At 40.3% G+C, this 16,462-nt stretch overlaps 1 protein-coding gene across 2 annotated transcripts in view; it reads left to right on the top strand.

Moving 5' to 3' along the window:
• The window catches only part of CACUL1 (CDK2 associated cullin domain 1), a 39,327-nt gene extending 25,172 nt beyond the window's left edge, over positions 1-14,155 (top strand). Inside the window, exons 7-9 of one of the 2 annotated variants that reach the window (XM_084904569.1) lie at positions 2,407-2,545; positions 8,709-8,752; positions 9,152-14,155. In XM_084904569.1, the coding sequence (XP_084760695.1) occupies positions 2,407-2,545; positions 8,709-8,752; positions 9,152-9,330 (362 nt within the window). In that variant the 3' untranslated portion in view covers positions 9,331-14,155. Of the gene's footprint in view, positions 1-2,406; positions 2,546-8,708; positions 8,753-9,147 lie in introns of both variants that reach the window. The other variant, XM_084904570.1, reaches the window with a different exon arrangement.
• The last annotated feature ends 2,307 nt before the right edge of the window (positions 14,156-16,462 follow it).

Below are 16,462 nucleotides of genomic sequence, written 5' to 3'. Positions count from 1 at the left end.
TCTTTTGTAGTTTCTCAGAATTTTGACTTTCATTTTACTAAATGTGATGAAATGGTTCATGGATTTATCCTTTAGTTTGGGAGGCATCTGAGTGCAGTTTGACAAATTTCTAAATTACACCTCCTAAGTAGGTTGCTTTATCATAAAAGCTCTGGCTTTTATCATGAGTAACAAGCTGCAGAATGAAAGTAATTACTCTGGGTAAAAAGACTCATAGATACATGCTCATCTAAATCCCATTTTATCTAAGTTTGAGTTCTTATAATAGGATTCATATTACTTGTGTAGAGAATTCTGTATTTGAGAATTGCCCTTTTCAGAAGGTGAATTTTTTCACAGACTAGCCTTCTGTAACCCTAGGCATTTTCTGAGATAATATTAAACATATTTTGACATTTACATGTCTTGCCTATTGTGTTCATGGTTTATTTTATTATTTAAAAAAAATAATTCTTTCTTAAAAATATTTGTTCCTGGTTTATTAAAACAGTTTTATTCACCTGATGATTAAGGTTAAAATGTTTTAAAAGTTGAATTTTATCTATTTATTTATTTTTGAGTTTTAATTGATCTTTATTTTTTAAAGTATTATAGATGTCCGTCCCCCCCACCCCCCCTTAAACCCTCCCCAGGCCTTCACCGCATATTGTCTATGTCCATGGGTTATGCATATGTGCCCTCTTCCCCTTCCCTCTGAGAATCCTCAGTAAAAGTTGAATTTTAAATGTAAACTTTTTTTTTTTTTTTTTTACTATGGTGGTTCTCACATGCTCATCTTTGTATAATGAATGTATATGGATCAACCAAAAAGGTTTTCTAAACTCTAGATTCCTGGACCCAAATCCGTGGAGATTCTGATGACTATTATTATTATTGGTATGTTTTTATTTGGTCTTTAGAAGCTCAGCTTGAAAACAGTTGTAGCCGTGCCATCCTGCCCTTCTTCATTTATACACACACTTTTTTTTGTTTCTTCAAGTATATTTTAATGACTACCTGGAGTTCCATAAAAGGGCAGGTCTGTTTGACTCCTGCCAGCTCACACTGATTGGTTAGTGGTTCCCCAGAGCACTGTAGTGAGTGAGACTTTCTAAACCATGTCTGAGCTGAGCTAAGATGGAGGGAAATGATTGAGAACATTTGCCATGAGTTTGAACAAAGGATGAGTGGATTGGCTCCTGTGTCATTTGTGGTCCGTATTTATTTATTTATTTATTTATTTATTTTCGCCATCTCTAACTTGGCTTTCTGTTGAATTTTTTACTTTTTAGTGACTCAGCATTGCACAGCATTGGCGTAATTTTTTTTTTTTTTTTCAAATTTAGGATTATATATACTCAGATGATTATTTTTAAATTGAGCTCACTGGAATAAATAGGGCTTTGACATTTTATGGTTCTTGAGGTGCAAGCTCAGATGTTTTCCGAGAGGGGAAATTTGAAGAGGTCAGATTAAAAGAACCCAAAAGGGTAACCATGCTCAGTTAGGCCACCAGCAGGGAAGGAGCGTGCTGGTTTCACCGCACACCGGCTGCGAGCGCATCCTTACAGTTAGAGTTCAGGGAGCAGGGGGAGGGGGTTGTGCTTATTGTCCTTGAGTTTTTGTGAATATTTATTAACAAGGCTTTTATTCTATTTCTGTTTTTCATTGTAAATTATTTAGTCCTGTCTTTCATTTTTTGGTCTTAATGATTTGTAAAAATGCCCTATAATAAAAGTATGAATTAATCATAAATGCAGATATTTCTTAGGCTTCTCTAAGTCTCTTATTTTATTCCTGAATGTTTTCCTTTAGATTGTTCTCTTGATCATTTATCTTTTAAAAAAAATATATTTTATTGATTTTTTACAGAGAGGAAGAGAGAGGGATAGAGAGTTAGAAACATCGATGAGAGAGAATTATCTATCTGCTGCCTCTTGCACACCTCCTACTGGGGATGTGCCCGCAACCAAGGTACGTGCCCTTGATTGGAATCGAACCTGGGACCTTTCAATCTGTAGGCTGACGCTCTATCCACTGAGCCAAACCGGTTTCGGCCATTTATCTTTTTTAAATAACTGAATAACGATATAATTATTTTCTTTTACTGTTTACATATATTTAATTTGCTGTAGTTAGCATGAGTCAAAATAGGGCTTTCTTCAAAAGTACTTACTAGTTATCTCCAGCGCACTTGTTAAATGGTAATTTCCTGTCCATTTTTGTGGACTTCTTTTTTATATGTCTACTTATTACTACCCGCACAGCTCTCTTCTTGGTCCAGTGTATAGTCTTAACAAATGCTTTATAGGGGTAATTTCCACCAAGTCTCTTCCCTCCAATTGCCCCCCACCCCCAGAATGCAATATATATTTAATTTAATTTGTCTCTATGATTTTCTTAATGAATTGTTTCCTTCCCTCACAGAGTGGGTTCAGATGGCTCCAGCTCTATTTTCTAAATTTATTCCAAATATCCTCCCTCCGGCGGTGGAATCTGAACTTTCTGAATATGCTGCTCAAGATCAGAAACTTCAAAGAGAACTCATGCAGAATGGTTTTATGAGGCAAGTTTTTCCCCTTTGTGACAGAATAACGCCAGTCTCCTTAGGCCGGTTTGGCTTGGCAGGGGAGCGGGGCCAGGGTCCTTAGATAGAAATGACTGTACCAGAGTCGAGCTGTTCCTGGAGAGGTAGGCTGCCTACGTCCGGAATGTTGAAGTTGGGTTTTGCTTTTATGGAAGCTGCTCTTCACTAAATGGATTTTGTAGAAGGAATTTCTAAGTCGGTGGGCAGTTACCTGGGCGGCCTCCAAGAGCTCTTCAAACTTTGATCCTCATATTAGTCTGAACATTTGGAAAAGCATTATAGAAATTTTATGGTGAGTTATAGGTACTTTTATGACTAAACTCGTATAAAGAGGCTTTAAATTCTCTCTCTTATTTTCACTTTTGCCCTAAATTCTAGTTGTTTTCTTCTTAAAAAAGAAGTTCTCTCTTTGTTGTTGCCGGATGTTTATCTTCCTTGGTTTTGACATATACACTTCGCTGATTTCTCTAAAGTGTACAATTCAGTATCATGACTATGACCCAGAAAATCTTGCCAAGTGCGTCTTTTCAACTACAATAAATTATATAAAAACTTGGTGATTCCCTATGGGAAAATACCCTCTCTGTCACCATCACTGAAGGGTGTACAAAACCTTGTATTTTCAGTATCCTTACTCTTTACTTAACGTTTTTATATCTCTTCTTTATTTGGATCCATGGCATTAAAGCAAGAAAGTTGTGGGAAGGAAGACAGCTGGCTTCCTCATTAGGCCACACGTAGTAGTAAGTTGGTCAATGAGGCCAAATTCAGTCTCAGAATATGGTCTTACCAAGACCACTGCTACCAAATCTGTGGTTTGAGCACAGGTTAGGAAATAAAGCGGATAATCTGTTGACCCATGGGTTGGCATTTTTCCCCATCTTGTCCTGGTGGCATCTATGCCCATGTGGGAGTGGGGGCACTGAGTAACCACTGCCAGTTTTCACCGGGAAGGCTCAATGAAGCTGTACGGCTAGAGGGGCCTCTACCCCCCACTTTCTTATAGCAAGTTAGGCAAGGACAGGCCAGTGGAAATAGAACGTAAACAGCTAGTTTCTCTCTCTCATACTAAGTGGTCACGTGTTTCCTGACATTAATTGTAACATTTCTAACAGCACTATCATTTTCATACACAGAATGAGGCCATTTAATGCCATAGTAGTTTTACCTATTTTTGAAGAGCTAATATATTTGTGTGGTTCAAAAATCAGAATGAGAATAAAAAATACACACTCTGAGAGGTTTGTCCCCACCTCTCTTCCTATATACCTACTCCCACCCCATTAGGTAATCATTTTTTAAAATTTTCTTATGATTGCTTCCAGTGTAGGAAGGAATATGTTTTGATCTTTATTCATTTCTTACACATTTGATTGTGTAAATATACTACAACTTATTTAACCAGTCCCCAGTAGATGGCAACTTGAATTATTGCCAGCCTTTTCCTGTCACAGAGAATGCTGCCATGAATAGCCTTGTCCGTGTATAATTCTATACCTGTTGCAGGTATATCTGGAGAGTAAATTTCCATAAGCGGGATCGCTGGGCCAAGAGTAAAAGCAGTTGTAATTTTGGTTAATATTGCCAAATTGCCCTCCACAGGGGATTGTGTTTTGCATATGTACCAGCTGCGTTTGAAAGTGCTGTCCTTCATGGCCGTGCATGTGGAGTATGTTTTTAACTTTGGGGTTTTTGCCAGCCTCACAGGGCTGGTTTCATTGGCATTTCTTGTTAAGGGTGAGGCTGAGCACAGCTTCATGTTTGTGTTTTTCTGTAAACTGCCTGTTCATGTCCTTTTTCCATTTTTCTATTTGATTATTATTGTTGTTTTTTTCTTAGTTTCTAGAAGCTCTTTCTATAGTGAAAAGATTGATTCTTTGCCCGACATAAGACTTTATTTTTTTGTCTTTTAATTTGCTTATGGCGTTGTGTTTTTCTTTTTAATTTGAAGTTATGGAGAAGTTTTTATTTATTTTTGTGTAACTAACTTTGTCAGGTTTTGTCTTTTTCTGGCTCATGTGTTCTGAATTCTAGTTAAAAGTTTTTCCTTACATATTTTAAAATAAATGCAGAATAATCTGAATATACCTTTTATGTCTCCCCCTCACCCCAGTAATATGAGGGGGGGAAATCATACATTTGAGGTCTTTTATGCTTATATTTATGTTTTATTGAGTGTTTGCTTTTAATTTTAGAGATGAACTTACTGGTGTCTTTAACAGCCTTCTGAAAGCTTTGATCTCTGTGAAGCAGCTTAGAAAGTTCACTCTAGTGAACTTCTCTGAACACCTTGAATTACCTTTCCGAGCAGGGTGGGCACCTGTTTAAACACATCCAGAGGCATTTCCTAACCCTGATTGTGGAACTGGAATAAGACACTAGGTTGCAGGACTGGAAAGTTTGCTGGGGGTAGGTAACTGACTTCATGAATAGCTTCATGCAACACTGCCCTTGTTGTACATGGGCTAACATGGACTGTTTCCCAAGGCCAAGCTGACCATATTCAGGGAGGTGCCTTGGAGTTGAGTTTGGATTTTTTGTTTCTCTTAGTGGGATCCTTTCATGCACCTTCTGCCTGAAATTTTTAAATGTTTCCCAAGAGATGATAAAATTAAAATGTCTTATTTCACAGACTGAATTGGGCATGTCTAGAATTAAGTTAGCAGTTTGTTATACATTTACTCTGAGACTTAAGGTTTGCCTCATAAATTACTCTGAGGAATGCTTAGCACAGAGTAGGCCCTGCCCAGGCTGGCATTCTTGGACTCACTCTGCCCCATGCTGAGCTGCCCGCCCGGCAGAAAGGATGTGCAGCACCTTACACGCAGCCGGGAGGGAGTCTGCCTGCACTTCCAGCTCTGGTTCCACGCTTTGCCCCGCCAGCTGTGATGCCTGCCTTGATCAGTATTTGGCTAGAGTTATTTTAGAGGAAATTGTATCCACCAATGCAAGAAAAATAATAACAAAAAACAAAGCATATAGTACAGGCTGTTTTAACAAGAATTTTGTTATTGGCTATTCTGCTATGAGCAGTCACTTTATAGTTTCCTAGAGGCCTGATGCATAAAATCCATGCGAACGGCTGGGCCCATCACAGCCCCGGCTGCCTCCCGGCCCCATGGCCCCACCCACTGGTTGTTCGGGAAGGTTGTTCCACCGTCTGGTCTAATTAGCATATTAGCTCTTTACTGTATAGGATAGGATGCCTATCAACCACAATTCCTGTTCAGCTTTGCAAACTGTTTTTTCATTTAAGATTCTGCCCCACTTCCATGATGTATGGAGTCCTGAATAGGCAGTACACAGCTTTCATGTGGGTGGCACAGACTAAGTCTTTGAAATATTTTGAAATAATGTGTGAGGGTTGTAAATATATCCTCTTTTGCATTTAATGGGCAGATTCTCATTTGAGCTGGAGTTATGGGAAAGATATTCAGGTGCATAGAAATACAGTGTGGACTTATTTCAAAGCTAGAATGAACAAATAAGCTAAAAGCAACATTTCCTTTTTTATCTATTACCTGCATAATAGCATTGATTATTGCCAGGGAAGACAGATTGGTATCTGTTGTTGTCATATTGCATTATAGAAGATAAGCTCATTTGGGAACGTCTAACGTGCGTGCCCTGAGATGGAGAATCTCATTCAAACCAGCCTGTGGTCCTCTTCAGAGTGGCTACTCGATAGCTTTTAAGGGCAAACAAAATGTACTTTCTGAGTAATTGGTACCTGGGTTTCTGAAACAAATATAGATAGGGGTATTGTTGGTCTTCTGGCTGAGAGGGCTCCTCTGGATTGGAGCTTTTCCCTTTAGGAGCGGGTTCGGAGCGTGGCTCATAGCTTTCCCCGCTCGCCACGTTAGATAATGCCCTTGGCAGCCTTTCTCCTGCCTTCCTTTCTCCTGTCAGTCTCACATCTGTATTTTTCTCTGGTTATTCCCTGCATGTTCAGTTTTTATTTGGCATTTGGGGGCTGGGAATGTGAGGTTCCAGATATGAAATTCTACATTTTCCTGTTGATCAGCTTTAACCTGTTTGTGTCAAGAATATTTGGTGACTACTGCTGAGACAATACTGGTGTAAATAGTAATAATGTAAGATACTCAGCTGGCTTATATAGTGTTCACAACAGAGATCTTTGAAAAGTGGTGTTAGAATATCTGTTCTAACATCCAGATTCTCTGAGCTGCCTGAGGCCAGTTCATGCTAAATGTGCACATTTTCCTCTCAATGCCCAGCCCCGAGAAAAACAAGGGCCTTCCATTATGCTTCCTGCCAGTCATTAGACTCCCCACCCAGCCTCGCAGGAGGTTCTTTTTCCTAGTCTGGAGCACAAACCAGAGAAAGAATGGGAAATCATTTATGCTTTTACACAAGATCGCTCTGGCTCTTGTCTGGACTAAGATTGTTCAGAAGCAGAAAATAATTAACTTGAGCTAGCATTTTAGTAATCTGTAGATGCTATTTATGAACTATTTACTAACTTGTTAATTCAGCAGATACTTATTTTCTACTATGTGCTAGACACTGTTCTGGGTACTGGGTACAAGGCAACAAAGCCCCTGTTTCTCCAGAGCTTGTGCTTCAATGTAGAGCGATAAATAATAAACATGTAAACAACTTATTTCAAATAATAAGTGTTATAAAGAAGATGAAACCGAGTGTGGGCGAGAGAATGAGTGACCAGGCATGTGTGAGGGGCGTTCCAGCTACCCTGGTAATGTCCCGCCTTCCCAGGAGGAGACATGCCAGCCAGGGAGGTGGTGATGAGGAGGTAGCCATTGGCTACCAGGGGAGGAGTATTGCAGGCAGAGGAAATAGTAGGTACAAAGTGCCAACGTGCCGAAGGGGCAGAAAGAGCCAGAGTGGCTGAGGGAGCAGAGCTCAGTGAGAAGGAGGGAGAGGTAGGCGGGGCCAGATCTCACAGGCCTGGGCAAGTGAATGCGAATTGATTTTGAACTGTAATGGAAACCCGCTGAAGGGCTTTACTCAGAGGCATGAAATAATCTTATTTGTGCTTTTACGTAAGATCACTGGCTCTTGTCTGGACTGACAGTGGGACTTGCAGATGTGTAGGGGAGAGATGATAGTGTCTTTGATTGGGGCTGTTGCTGTGGAATAGATGAGTGTTGGCTTATTTTGGATTATGTTTCCAGAGTGAGGGAAAGAGGGGAATCAAGGATGAGCTGGGATCTGGCCTGAGGCATTGGGTGGATGTTCGTTTGTTGAGGAAGACTGAGGAAGGAGTGGGTCAGTAGCGTTCATGTTGGCCATGCGCATTGGCAGTGTGTGTAAATTACTGGTGGCGATGCGGCCTCTGGACCTGCGTCTGATGTGTAGAGCTGGGCATAGAAATCTGGGACCAATTGGGTATAGGTAGGATTTCAAGCCCAGCACCTGTGTGATTGTTGTTCTAGGCTAAGGAGACTATACAAAGAGAAGTGGCCAAGGACAGGACTGGCCAGAGTTAAAAGCTGGGGAATTGGTCGTTGTTACTCATGGCTTTGATATTTTAGTCATTTGTCTGAATTATTGTCTGAGAAACTAGAGAGACGAAAATAGCATTTATGGGTAGCATAGGATATGATCAGAACCTATGATTTTTAATCTCTTAAAGTGGAACTAGAATTCCTTTGGTGTTTGAAGATGAACTCATTGATGTGTGTAAAGGTTCATGCTCTTCTGTTGCTAGAAGGGCATTCATATTCATTATTAATGAGATTCTGAGATTTTTCAAAAGCTTTAAGCACTTTTCAGTTTCATAATAGAGCTTTTTAGGGTAAGATTTTCAATTATCCTTTCTATTTCATATTTGAAATTTGCCCTAGTATAAGGTCATGAGGGATATTGATAAACCCAGGTTAGTCTTCAACGACATTTTAGTCTGAACTTTCTAGAACCCAGTATAAACCATCTTTGAAGATAATATCTCCTTCACTTAATAGCCTTCTATATTTAAAAGATAGCACCATTTAGCTAAGAATATTCAGTTTATAAATGACTCAGTTACTGTATAAGTTTGATATGTGTTAGAATTGAAATGTCTGCTGTACTTCCATTATCAATTATGTCAATCCATTTCTCCTGTCGGTATGTGAAGATGTCAGTCAGTTCAGCTGACTCTTTCTTTTTTAATCCCCAGAGGTGACCAGTCCCGGAAGAGAGCTGGGGATGAGCTGACTTATAGTAAGTACTGTGTTCCTCACCAACTTTGATGTTTGTGATGTAGATAGGCCCTGGCAATGAGAATTATGATACCCACAGGGGGCTCATTGGGCACCGTGTGTGACCAAGGGCAGACTATTCTGCAAGCTGCGCCCAGATGAGGTCCAGCTGCTGCTGGTGGTTCTTAGGCATTTGTCAAGAAGCCGCCCGGTTGTGTAGTCGCCTAGAGTGGGACAATGACCCAGCTTCAGCTCCTGATGATCTAGCTCCCCTTTCACTCCACTCAGAACCACTTTTTAAAAAACCTCCTTTTGGGCCATTGGGAGACGGGGAGGACTGTGTGAATAGGCGGGTGCTGCCATTGTGAGGTGCTCTCTGCTATTCATCCTTTTCCCTGTTCTGCCGATCTCTTTCAGACAGCCCCTCAGCCTGTGCGAGTTCCAGAGGGTACAGATAGTGACTGTGTTGAAGGTACTTTCCTTCCTGCCACAAGGACACACTGGAGCTGCAGAGACTCTTCCGAGCACAGCGGGTCCTGCTCTCAGGCGCTCTCCCAAGGCTGCTCTCGGGAGAGGACGTCGGACTTCTTTGACTTGTAATTTTAAAAAACAAAACAAAATTTTAACAAAAAAACTGTCAGTTGCTGCTAGACTCGGGGATGATTTTGAAATGGGACAATCTTTTAATGAAATCTATTAATCCATGAGGAACAGGCATCTTGAAAAGTGACCGTTGCTACGTGAAATCTGGCAGCCCAAATCAGCAGCTTCCTCCAAAAATATAAGAGCAGAAGAATTTTTATAACACTGTTTTATTCATTTGTGGACTTGGCGCTCGGCATAGTCATGTCACACATCAAGATACGTTTAGCTTTAAAATCAAGCAGATCATTACAATACAGTATTTTTCACCCCTAACCAAAACAAACTCCTTTAAAAGAGGTGGTCTTTGTTTAGATTTAGAAAGTCTTGTGAAAGGAAAATGCTAATTCTGCTTTTGCTATTCCTTCTCACCCATTAGTTCACAACTTCTTTCTACTCTGTGCCTTGAGCTTTGTGCACTTTGCAACTCCGTGACCATGTTGTCAAACTCACAGATGCTTCCGGAAAAAGCTAATGGTTTCGTGGGTTAACACTCCAAGATGTCAGGAGTGGCTTCATAGCAGGATGCTGAGTGAGTGGGAAAACGAAACGCCGCCTATTGGTCAGATTGCCCCCGCGTCACCATGGCAAACTCATGTTAACGTCAGGGACCAACTCTTACCCAACATTTCCATTCCCTCTGTCTCTTAACATGACTTCACCAGCTGCTGTCGTATTGGCATCGCGCTAGTCCAGGCGTGGCCAGCACTTCGGCAATAAAGCTCCCTTTCAATGTGGAGAATCATCCAACAGTAAAAGCTGGCTCCCGCGATGCTCTAGGAAGCGGATATGGCTATTAAATCCCAGTGTAATCAGTGGTGTGGGATTCCTGATCCATTTCATTTTAAATGGGTAGGCTAAATACTTTTTTTTTTTTTTTTTTTTTTTTTAAAGTCTGTAGTCTGCATCTTGTGAACATTGTGTCTAAGTCTGAAAAGAAGTAGCGCTGCTGTGTTTGAGGCCCCTTCCGGCTGTGGCCAAGCTGTGTTTTGTTTTTCTACACCCACAGTGCTATTTAGTTATTTAGACTTTGAAGCATATTCTAGCTGTTCTTGAAAGGCAAAGAAAAATAGAAAGATTTGGCAAATGGGAAAAAAACTTTCTTCTCAATTCTGTTTGACTCTAAATGGAGCGTTATGCTTGAGTCTGAGGCTGTGTCAGACTAACGGTCACCTCTTCAGAGAACTTGAAGCAGAAAAAGAAGACGTTAGGGATTCCGTCACACTTCTGACTTGCAGGATTTTTTTTAGAGTTGCCTCTGCCAATTCAGTTTGTCCTTTTTTTAGGGAGTGGGAGAGAGAGAAGTGTGATCTTAGGAACGTGTAAGTCATCTAATGGAAGTCCTCAGTGTGAAGTCATTACTCAGAGAAGTAAAAGGAAAGGTGGTCAGATTTTATTTTTCTAAGCACTTGTCAACCAGAGTTGATGGATTTTGTGGAGGCCGTGAGTTAGACTAATTCTGTGAGTATTTTGGATTGTATTTCTGAACACTGAATTGCTGTAAGAATATACACGGGTACTGCCTGTGCCCTGAGTAGTTTGATTTGCTGCACCAGGAACATTCTAGTACCAAGGAAAAATTCCATTTTACCACGAAGGCCAACTTTTACCTTCTCAACGGACTGCTTGTTGCAGGCTTATCAATAACACCTGCAACTAAAGTCTCTCCTGAGTGGTTTTAATAATAACTTCTTCGGAAATAAAATTGGATTTTTAAGAAAAATGTTGATAGGTTCTTCAGTAATTTAATAATATACCCAAATGCTTTTCTGGGAGAGACTGTTGTTTGGCCAACAACAACAGAACTTTCCCTATAAAAGCATTGTATTATGATGTGAATTGGCATTAAAACGTTTGGATGTTTTTGTATTAAGTAAATTGAGAAATATTTTATATTGTCTTTTTATTATAATATATGTGTAAACAAAAAAATGGGCAGAGTAGAGTCTGTGAAAGTTAGTTTTTCTAAAGTTTTGGGCAGTTTCTGAGCCAGCTCTGGGTCAGGGTTGGTCCTGCAAAGCCGGAGGGAAGGCCCTATAGGAGGCATCTCCACGTTCTCCTGGCCCATGTGACCTGTCGTTTCTCATTTTCACCCCCGAGGTACATTGCCGTATGAAGAACTCATTTCTTTATTTCAAGCCAAAGTTGACTTTGTTTAATTGGGGTTTTTAGCTAAATTCTTCGTTTGCAACACGAGAAGAAATAAGATTGGTCCTCCATGTTTGTTTTGACGAAGCATTGTTTGCCAGAAAGTATTTCCTCATGTTTACCTATATTCTTGCCGGGATAGTATATAGTTTCTCCACCCAGTTGACTTTTGTGGGGCCCAAGTCAGAAAAGTGTACATGCAGGTCGATTGTCAACAAGTTGATTTGGCTAAATTGACTAGTGTGTGTGTGCAGCCTACAACTAAACCCTTCCAAAAGCAAGCCAGTCCAATTCCATTGGAGTCCTGGCATGAAAAAGTATAAATAGAAGATAATGGTTTTGAGAGACGGTACTTTACAGTTGGCTCGAATCTTCAGTAACAGGGTCCTCTGATGCCCTCTGTTGTCACGGCCGTACCCTAGTCTAGCAACTACTTTGTTTTTTATGGGGCAGAAAGCAAACCCTGACACACATAGTTCTTATGTAGAATCCGTGAGAAGTACCAACCTGGATGCAGGCGTTGTGTGTTACTACATTTTACATGTTTCCTGTCCCTTTTACAAGTTTGAGGCAGCTCCCTCCATTTCTTTGGGGCACAGGATGGAAACCTATTTGTGAGTGAGAGAGATTGCAGGAGAAAGGATGCCCGAGGCTGTGACCACTGCACTGCAGCCCCAGCAGTGCAGCCCCCTCAAGCTGCCGGTCCCCTGTTCCATGCCTCCCGCCGGGTTGCAGATTTGCACACATAAAGAATTCCTCAGGAAGAGTTGGCACGTACATCACCTTGCAGTATTCCGTACTGACTGCGTAGGGATTCGAGCGCCCTTCAGCACAAAGAGAACTCGGAGTAGCGGTCCATGCACACACGCTAGCAGAGGGACGGTGATCCAGCGGACACGATGGTTTCTGCAGGTGTGAAGTGAGCAGGGGCACTTGTATCCTAGTCTTTCATAAATCCGTTTACTCTCCCAGGGTAACCTTCCAGGTTGGTCGTCGTCTTACGGAGGCTGGCTGTAATTTCTTCTGTATTTACTCTGTTTTATCACAATTATTTTCATGATTATCATGCTAGAATTACTGCCCTTAAACCAAAAGTCAATCTACCTAATAAAAGAGTAACATGCTAATTGACTGTACCTTTGCAACACCCACTAGCCAATCAGGAGTGAATATGCAAATTAAACCAACAAAGATGGCTTGTTAATTTGCAGGTGCCGAGCGGCCGGGGGCGGGAGGCTTGTGTTGTTGCCATGGTGATGACACAGGCATTCTGCACCACCACAGCAGCTCTGGGCCTCGGGGCAGCGTGGGAAGGTGGAAGGCGGCTCCTGCCATAGAGAAGGCAGTGCCGGCAGCCAGGAGAAGGAAGGCCCATTCTTGCATGAATCTTTGTGCATCGGGCCTCTAGTTGTTCAATAAGCAGCTATTGTTAAAATAACAACATTGTTTTAGGAATATACACTAATCTGAATACTAAAAAACTTTACAACTAAAAAACCAACACAAGATAACCCACGTTAGCTATCCAGTCACTGTTTGGATGTTTTCACTTGATTTTTTTTATGGTGTCTCATTGAGCTTCAGAGTATTATGTTTACTCCAAGTCTAGGCCTCTTAAGGGGACATTGAAATTGAAGGTCAGAATGTGAATTCTGCGACTGACACCTGTAAGAGATCGGTCCTTTTTGGTTGTGTTACTGTTTTCAGTGTGATTGCATAAGATGAAGTTTATGTTTATCAGAAGTTAAAATAGAGGTCACAGTAGTTTATGGAGAAATGGGTTTCTTATTATTTTTATTACTTTGTTGAAATTTGCCTCAAAGTAGGTTTACCGTTGTTTGTATGGAAAATACTACAATAATTAATAAATACTACAATAATTAATTACAAATAAATTCTTTCGCATACTCACAACTGTAAACCTCCTCTTGCCCCCACCCTGTATGTGAAAGAACCCCTATTATTTTCCAAGGAGAATAATTTTTCATCTGTCCCTGCTGTTTATGAACTTAGTCATTGCCATGTCCATGTTCCCTCCTCCACTGGCCAAGCTCCTGTTTTGAACCTCTTTCCACAGCCGAGCGGCACAAGTGCATACACTGTTTCTGCTTCTGTCGATGTGGCTGTGGGGGAATTGCAGGAAATGCTTACCAGAGGCACATTAAGCCCCTGTACCCCTGCTGGTTGGGAATTATCTTCATTTCTGGTTGGACTGGATTATTTAGGAAAATGTTAACATCTTACAATTCTGAAAAAATTTATAGTGTGGCTCTGGGGTGGATTCTGTGGTTTGAAAAAAATAAATATTTTGTATTGATTCCCACATGTCATTTTAATTTCGTAGCTGTGTACTAAATGCACTAAGACTGTGGCTATTCTCCTGGAAGGGCACGTTTTGCTGAACAGATGGCAGTGTAATTGCTGTCATTAGTCCTGTTTGTCACTGTTACAGCCATGCAGTCCAGGGGAGATCATTCACATGTGAAGTGGTGGGGAGATACGGCTGGAAACGGAATGCTAATGATGAGTGGAAGGTCAGGGCGGACAGGAGGCTTTGCCGCCCACCAGCATGGCCAGAGCAAGGGTGAAGCATTGACGTCTAGTCCCTGGTGGCGCTTGTTTGTTGGAAAGCATGGTAGAGCTTAGAACAAGACGTCCTGCCCATCAGCTCTTAGAGATCCAAGCAAAGTGAACTGGTGGGTGAAACTCCCATTGACCGGGTTTCAAAGCCACTGACTTGGGTTCTGACCTTTAGCTCTTGGTTGCTTTGAATCAGTCCTCCTGTGTGAGGGTGTAGACTGTCACTCTAAAGCATTGTGGTTAATGAAATCCTATACAGGTGTCCTCAGCCCTGTTCTACTGGGACCTGGCTCACTGGAACTTTGTTACAGTAGAGAACTTCATGATTTTGCTCACAGCACATTCATCATGCCTCCTAAGTGATAACCACACTTAGCACATGTCTGTTCTGCCATGATCATTAGCCTGCAGTGGGTGTCCATCTTGACCTCTCTACCAGTGATGAAAAACAATGTATGTGTATGTAACTATATACATATATAGTATATATACAGATGTGCATATATATATGTAGCTTTTCTTTTTTAGACACTGGATACATTGTGGACTTTTAATCAAAACTTCTGATTGATTTTTTTTGCATTGATTATACCATGCTTTTTACAAAATAAGCCTTTGTGTTTTCTTGCTGTGAAATCAGTTATTTCCCCTAAGGTTTCTTGAAATCCTGCCATTTTATTTCTCTCGCTGTCCCTTTGCAAGTCTTCTGAGAATGCTGATTCTTAGCCTCTTTTTGAATAACGGGAGCTGTGCTGTAATGGTATTTACCTTCTGATGACCACCCAGAGCTGGATTTGGTGGCTTTATATTTTATTTTCCTCTGCATTTAAGTCACCTGACATTTTTCCTTCAGGTTTTGTTTTCCCCCCCCAAATAGGGAGCTGTCTATTAGCATTATTAGCAGTTTTTAGTATATATTTGTTTATTTTCTCAATTGGCCTATTTAGCAATAACCCAAAATTCTAAAACATTTGAATTTCAAAAACCATGATATAGTAGAAACAGCATTACATATATAATGTGAGAATAAAAGTTTAGTCTCAACTAGTATATGTTCTTTGGTAGGTTATTTTTCTGAACTTAAGTTTCTCCATATTAATATTAAACCCACTCCCTCCCACCCCCAGATTGCTAGAGATAGGGCCTCTATATATGGCAATGGGCTTAATTTTCCAGAAGGATATGACGATTCCAAGCTTATTAAGTATGCACCTAAGTGACTAATAATACTAGTATGCCTCAAAATACATATAAAGAAAAAAAATGACCTTAACTACAGGGAGAAATAGAATAATCTACCAGCATAACAGGCATTTTTAACACACTTCCTCATAATAGATCATGCAGAAGATAAAATTAATGATCATTAAGAACATAGAGTTTTAACATCAATTAAAAACCCACCATGGTTGAAACTGGTTTGGCTCAATGGATAGAGCATCGGACCCGAAAGGGCATTACCTTGGTTGCGGGCACATCCTTAGTAGGGGGTGTGCAAGAGGCAGCTGATGGATGATTCTCTCTCATCTATGTTTCTAACTCTCTATCCCTCTCTCTTCCTCTCTGTAAAAAACCAATAAAATATATTAAAAAAAAAAAAAACAACCCACCATGTACATTTGAAACTAATGTAATAGGTCAGTTTTACCTTAAAAAAAGAAAAAAGTTAAAAACCTAAATGCCCAACAATAGGGATTGATTAGATTATAGTGTGCCCCTATAATGGTGGCATTAAGTGGTCTTGTAGAAGATTGCATGATGAACTTATTGGATGACTATTATGAAGGGCATGCACAGAATGGCTTTTCAAAAAGATAGATAATTGTTATTTGTTTAAAATATATATGACTTTAAAAATCATATGGAAGTATTAACGTGAAAGTAGGAAAATCTTCATTGAAAGGGGAATAAAAGGAACTTGGCTGTGCCAAAAACAAAAGAATAATGTTTTTAAAAGAAAAACTAATTTTTTACACTGGTGCAAAAATAGACAGACTAATGGAAAATTGTTTTAAAAATAGACCCAAATACTTATAAGAGTGCAAATAAAGATGGCTTTTTGAAATAATTGCAGCCATGATGGATTATTCAGTAAAAGGCATTAGTATAACTAGAGAAAATTAAATTGATTTCCTATTGTACCATTCACCAAAGCCAATTAAGTTATAAAAAGCTAGAAGACAGCATAGTTAATATTTCCTTGGGTCTGGAGAAGTTTGCTCCATGTATATACACACACAATGACAAACAGAAATACACATAAATCAGTCACCTGACCACATGCCGCTGAGTGCCGCCCCCAGCATGTATGTGTATGTATATGTGTACATAGACCTTTTAAAATCATGTCTATGTTCTATGC

The sequence above is a fragment of the Pipistrellus hanaki genome (assembly GCF_964339955.1).
Source record: "Pipistrellus hanaki genome assembly, chromosome: 14".
NCBI lineage: Eukaryota > Metazoa > Chordata > Mammalia > Chiroptera > Vespertilionidae > Pipistrellus > Pipistrellus hanaki.
Note: the sequence above shows the minus strand (reverse complement) of the source record. Positions and strands in the feature narration are given on the sequence as shown.